General features: G+C 35.6%; 1 protein-coding gene across 4 annotated transcripts; it reads right to left on the reverse strand.

The window, feature by feature from the left end:
• Positions 1-1,449: 1,449 nt before the first annotated feature.
• Positions 1,450-6,032, reverse strand: LOC113846093 (SH3 domain-containing protein PJ696.02). 4 transcript variants are annotated; one of them, XM_027473987.1, is made up of 6 exons: positions 5,920-5,954; positions 5,192-5,507; positions 4,589-4,708; positions 4,138-4,338; positions 3,600-3,795; positions 1,838-2,325 (listed from the first exon to the last, which is right to left on the reverse strand). In XM_027473987.1, exons 2-6 carry the CDS (start codon positions 5,459-5,461, stop codon positions 2,141-2,143), a joined length of 972 nt encoding a protein of 323 aa, XP_027329788.1. In that variant the 5' UTR covers positions 5,462-5,507; positions 5,920-5,954; the 3' UTR covers positions 1,838-2,140. The 4 variants fall into 4 exon arrangements, with proteins under 4 accessions (XP_027329785.1, XP_027329787.1, XP_027329784.1 ...); XM_027473984.1 differs by having other exon boundaries at positions 1,450-2,325; positions 4,589-5,507; positions 5,920-6,032; XM_027473986.1 differs by having other exon boundaries at positions 1,682-2,325; positions 4,589-5,507; positions 5,813-6,018.
• Positions 6,033-6,325: the final 293 nt, after the last annotated feature.

Below are 6,325 nucleotides of genomic sequence, written 5' to 3' on the forward strand. Positions count from 1 at the left end.
TATTTTATTGATGAAAGAAATACCAATACCAACCAACCGCCACGCGCCTTGTACATCTGTAAATCTACCAGCTTTGATAATTACACGTGGTGTCTGTAATTATTATATAATGTAGTGTCATTTTCTGTCTCTCTCATTTTTCTGTGTGAATATTATCATTTTCTTTTTTCATCTGATCACGATTATTAGTTTAATCTTTTTTCCTTTCACCGTCACGGGAAATTTGACCTACTTTCGCTAAAACGACGTCTTACTAGAACTATCCATTGCAATAGATTTCAGAAGTAGAAACTGCAATAAATTTATTGACATCAATATTTTGCCTACAAAATAAAATGAATGTATTTTCTGCAAGATTTAAGAGAAAATAAAATGAAGCAGAAAACATTAGATCTTCATATACCAATGTTCTTCAGAGTTTGCAAGGAAATTAAATAACAATATTATTTTACATCCTTTTTGAATCATTCTATTTTTAATAAAAAAAAAAAAAATTCCTCCCCGAAAATAGTTTTTTGTTCTTACAGAAAAGTCATAGTCACACGACAACTCATGCAGATTCGTAAAGTATTATGTATTATTATTATGAGAGTTCGATTTGCCAACGCTACGATCAAACTTGGGTAGGTGAGTTGACGATATAATGTATATCCCAATTTCGAACTTTATTCAATAGACGCACGAAAGAACGTCATAAAGAGAATGAACGCTTTAAAGTAAAATTTGCATTTTTTAGAAATTTTTTTAAATCAAAACAAAGAAGAAGAAATGAACACGTATTTAGTCGCAAATTTGTCGAGTCAATGTCCCAACAAAAGTCAATGATACAAATTTAATTATATTATCGACAGATATAGTTACCCTAAGTTTAAATGAAAACTTAGATGACGAAATTTAGTGTGATTCTTAAATTATAATTGCGAAATCTAGTGTGTAAGATTTTTTTTTCCAAAATAAATTTATCTCTACAGTAATAAGATTGTATTCATATTTTAATTTAAAACATGTTGCAAACTTAACTTATAGAATAAAAATAAACATGCCGTTATGTATCATCTTAAAACAATTCTTTTCAAAATAATTTGTTCTTATCAACTAATAAACAAGTTGCATCCCATTAAAATCATGATTTTTAGAAGTTGAAAGTGGATTACAAATCTAACGAAAGGCAAAGGCCTATTTCATAACTGTTTTCTAAAATAGTAAAATTATTTAAAAACAATGAAAAAAAACCCAGAATTTTTTTATTTGATAACTGTATTGTGCTCAAACAAGTTTTAACCTTTTTTTCTTTAACAAAACAATTCTCTAAAGCAGAGTTATGAAACAAATTTTAAAAACTACGAAATCAAACAGACCCTTCAAATTTTTCACTTATGCTGAAACTTTATCTCGGACCTTTCAGAAAAGGTAAGATAAACAGACTTGGAACCCCTTTTTAATTTGCCACCAAATTCCTTTAAGCCACAGCAACTTTTTCCTACTTGAAAAAAAAGTTTCAGATAGCCAAATTACATTTTAAGGAGTAACAAACCACGGCCTCAACAAGTTTGAACTTGAGAATTAATGAGTCGTGTAAATTGTAACATCTATGATTACTCTCGAGAAAACATCTGTAGGAAATAAAAACCTCAACCAGATTGTCTTTTACAGCCAAAAATAAAGAAAGAAACTTCTTGGTAAAGGCGTAAACCCCCAATTGTCATTCAAAATTGAAGATTAACCTTCAACATGCAAGTAACAGAAGTTGGCTGTCCCCTTCAAGCTTCAGAACATTATAATATTACTATCTTGTAAATCCAACTCCAAAAACACCCCTCAGGAAGAATAAAAGTCAGCAAACGAATATATAACTTGTTTCAACGATTATCTATGTACAATGAGTCTATCAACATATTCACATTATACATGTGTATTGGATATTTGCATCATTAGTAATAAATATATAATGTATAACCAATTATAAGGGGATCCCTCATCCACATGAACCAAATATAGAGGACTTTGAATTGGCAACGGGAATCACAATGCAGGAATCCATCACGAGATAGAACTGTATATACATCAGGCAGTATTTGACAAACTACTTGCAGCTGAAAGAATGAAAGGCATAATTCTGTGACAAGAATGAGGTGCCATCTTAGTAGCGTAAACTGGAATAAAGTTCTTGAAGACTGGCGTACAAAGGTTGAGCAGCCTTTGGTCTGTCCACCATCCCTAGTAGAATGTCAGATGTGGTTAGATAAGGGTCCCCGTAAAAGCGTAAATTGGCATCCATCCTGGTTGCAACTATATTTCCTTCCATGGACACTCCCACAAATGCACCTGCAATTTGGCAAAATTCCCTGCTGTTAGCCTTACTTTCAACATTCTAAGAAAATATGGGAATAAAATAAGACAACTATAAAAACAAGGTAGTAGGCACAAGCACACAACAACAATAAATGGAACGGCACGCTCACGTTAGTGGAATGCATTAATTGTTAGTATTATATTATGGGAGTTACTATAGTATTCATTTTTTTTATCCTGGGAATCAATATCTTTCCTCCCTACAAAAAAAAGGAGATGGAAAGCCCAGGTTATGTTTCAGTGAATTACAAGGACAATGCTGGGCCATTGTGACAAAAAACTACCTAAAGGTTCAGTGGATCTGAAACTGTATATAACAATGACAAACTATTGACACTATAATGTGTTGCAGTAAAGAAGCAGCTCAAACAAATGCCTTCAGTCCACCATACAACACAATGAATACTAGCAAGTAGCAACACAAGGGCACAAGGTTCCCACAAAGTGGAGTTTGAGGAGGGTAGATGTGTCCAGTCTTACCCTTGCAAGCCGAGAGTTTCTAGAATTTGAACCCGTATCAGCAAGTATTAGTGATTACAATTTACAACCACTACTAGAGCCTATGGTTCCAACAGAGATTCCTTACAAGAGGAATTCTGCTCTCTAGAAGAAAAATCAGACTACTCTCCTCCCCCTCCACTACCATGCCTCCCTAATATCAACCCCCCCCCCCCCCCCTTTTCTAACTAACCCGTGCAATAAATCACACCTCTGCCCCCATATTTTTCTTCTTTCTCAAACATACCATCCATATTCTGGGCCTATCACCTGAACCCCGTAGCTGATAATACCCTTCTTCACCAGCAAATTCATCACTATAGCTAACAACCTGATCAGTAGCCTTGCCATTGTGTCAAGGTTTTCCCTTAGCAACACATTCTTATTATTGAAAAATAAATGCACGTTCCACCAAAAAGGAATGAGACCTACTAAACAAGGAACAGGACGCACATTATTTAGTGGGACCTACATGTACTTCACCTAATAACTAAGAGTCTATTGGAAAAAGTATGTTACTAGCATATCTCTACCATGCACTATTCTAGTTTCCTTAAAACTTGATGTCTAGCCTTGTGTATTAATCACATGACCTTGAGAACATACTAGATCAGATGTTGAACTTGAAACTATTCAATTTGCAAGATATAGTTTGGATACTACCATGATAAATCATAAATAATAGCCCAAATATGCCCATGCATTTAAATGAAATTAAATTGAAAAAAATAAAAAATCACCATAACTACCTTTACTGCAACTGTAAGTGTAACACATGCCAGAGCCTCTGTCACCCGCACGAATATCTGCCTCAAGCACTCTCCCAACAGGCCCTGCTGCAGCACTACAACCAGCACCAAGAGAAAAATGCATGCGACTGCAGAATGTCTTCACAGCTTTCATATCGTGAAGAACAATTATAAAATCCATAAGTTCACCACCAATCTGGGAATATAGGATGAAACACATATCCATAAGTCAAAAATGAATTTATAACAACCAGGTCAGCACAATCATTTATGCCCAGCGGGATTTTTTATATTCTCTACTGACTTCCGTCCTATTGTAAGGGTGGTATTTAATTAGTGGATAGCTTAGCTAAGGTTATTTCCAATCCAAGAGTGTTTCATATAAACAAGTCACAGAGTTAGAATATTCATGTTAATCAAAATTGAAGAATGAAAGAAATTCTAAACACAAGCAAATTTCAAAATGGCTCTACCTCCATTTGTTATATTCTTTCTCCATTTTTGTCAATCAAACTAAACTCGCATATTTTCTCCTTACCTGAGCACCCCATCCTAAACCCAAGGTGAATATAGCCGATGGTGCAGACCATGATCCATCTGATCTTCGAGCAACAACCAAGCCAGTACCCAGTTTGTAGGAGACCAGTGCACCAGCTTTGGCAACTGTTAAAATTGCTAGGCCTTTGGCATTTTTAAGAACAGCTAAAGGGATGGACTTCTCAGGATTGGATTTGGCCACCTGCCCGCCAAAATGTATTTCACATAACATAAAAACAGTAAGGGATCATATTCTGAAAATTCTTACCTAGATACGTAATGGATAGTAAAGCGATCAATGCAGAAATTTTAATCCAAAATAATATTACCAATGTAATGACAATCAGATATAACTATCAGGCAATTATATCATTGGAATAACAATATCACAGTAGAGTCACTTGCTCAATGAGAACTTCTTCAGGGGGGCTACAAAAATAAACAGAACTAACCTGACAGTAGTTTCTCAATGTATTAGATGCTTTATATATCTCATGTTCCATAGATAAACCAATGGGAAGATTAATCCATCCTCTAGCACAAGTCCAATCCATGACGTCATGCTTAGCTACCTGCACAGCATTGCTTATAGTGTTGATAAGAACACCCTGTAAAGGATCAAGCCTATCATAGCAGGCATCACAAACCCTCTGAGGATTCCTTTCCCTGAACCCAACAGGCAATAAACACCGCCCCTTTGTACAAGTTCGACAGAAAATTCCTCCACAAAACCGGCAATGATGTCTACCACGGGTAAGCACAGTAAACGGAGCATTACACTGCATACAAACAGTGGTAGAACTATCAGGGAGCCACTCAGGGGGTTCAGCTTCCAAAATCTCCTTGTAGGAATTATAATCAGCTCCATTTGGCAGACAAAGGGGCGGTGCACTCGGTGTGTACACTGATGAGTCAAGGAAAACATCCCCATTCTTTCCAGAATCAAGAAATGACACATTTGAACTTGGGAGCTGCTGGTTTGCAGCAACAGTTGGACCCCTGTTTTGTCCAGTTAAAATAGCAAAGATCCCAGAAAGCACATTCTTCAAGTTTACCTCTGGAGGCTTGTTAGAGGAAACAATACCATGAGCATCATCACCTGATTCATAACCTCCATCAAACAAGCCATCATCCTCAGAGGGGAACTGATATAATATCTCTTGGTTTGAGAAGGTTGAGCCCGGTGGGCCAATTGTAGGGCCGGACTTAGGCTCAGACCATGCAGATTCACCATGGTGATTCGTGGCATCGTACCCAAAATGGGTGTTTTCCTTTTCTAGATTAGAAAGTGAAGAGTATGTAACTCTACCATCGGAGGCTGCCATTCACAAACCAAACTAGACTGCATCTACTAAATAAAACAATCCGAAACTGCAGTAGAAAGTTCCCAAGTTACAAACTTTGTACAAGAGACATGGCATAAAAAAGTATATATATATATATATATATATATATATATATATATATATGTGTATATAGTAAATCAACAAAGGGAACAACAAGGGTTTATGAAAAGCTTTAATTGAGAATCGAATGCCTGCAGAAAACCCAAACGCGCAAAGAGAATACGATAATTTATCAACCAAAAAAAAAAAAAAACTCTAAGAGGGATGTAAAATTAGGGTTTGGATAGATAGGATAACCAAAAGGAATCAAGCATGAAGTAAGAGAATTACATGAACAATAAAAGGATTAAACAATGATAAGCTTCAATCGAATGATTAACGGTGCGAAGCTTAATTTATGTTGAAGTGAATCGGGAAACGGAATCGTCGATACACACCTAATGGAAGTCGAAGGAGACGCAAAAGATAAGAGAGTCCAACGAAGAGAGACAACCTCAAACTCAAAGAAACGTTGTTTTTGTTGGAATTGGATTATCCGATAACCCAAATTGATCTTTACCTAGGAAGGGAACTGCCCGTTATTTTATTGGAAATTGTACGACGTCGTTTACACGGCCCACACTTGTGTCCTTCAAATCAAATTAATCAATATTTGAGATTAGTAATTTTTTGTTTTAGACTGACTTTGTTTCTTTTTATTTTTCTTATTAAGATCGAAATGTCACATTGGCTTTCTAGTTAATCCGGGTGGAATTGAGTAAGATGATTGTGAGCGTTAAATCGTTAATCCTTCAGTTTAAGTTAAAATTATTATAATTTAGTTACGTTTAATTAACATGTTAC

Source organism: Abrus precatorius, unplaced genomic scaffold (genome assembly GCF_003935025.1).
Source record: "Abrus precatorius isolate BTA unplaced genomic scaffold, Abrus_2018 Scaffold8, whole genome shotgun sequence".
NCBI classification, from domain to species: Eukaryota; Viridiplantae; Streptophyta; class Magnoliopsida; order Fabales; family Fabaceae; genus Abrus; species Abrus precatorius.

What these genes read in the sequence shown, in the direction of transcription:
- LOC113846093 (XM_027473984.1), bottom strand. Translation starts at nt 5,461, where the DNA reads ATGGCAGCCTCCGATGGTAGAGTTACATACTCTTCACTTTCTAATCTA. An exon ending in GTTTAGGATGGGGTGCTCAG is followed by an intron (nt 3,796 to 4,137) that starts GTAAGGAGAAAA and finishes CTATATTCCCAG; the next exon opens with ATTGGTGGTGAACTTATGGA. An exon ending in CACTTACAGTTGCAGTAAAG is followed by an intron (nt 2,326 to 3,599) that starts GTAGTTATGGTG and finishes GCCAAATTGCAG; the next exon opens with GTGCATTTGTGGGAGTGTCC.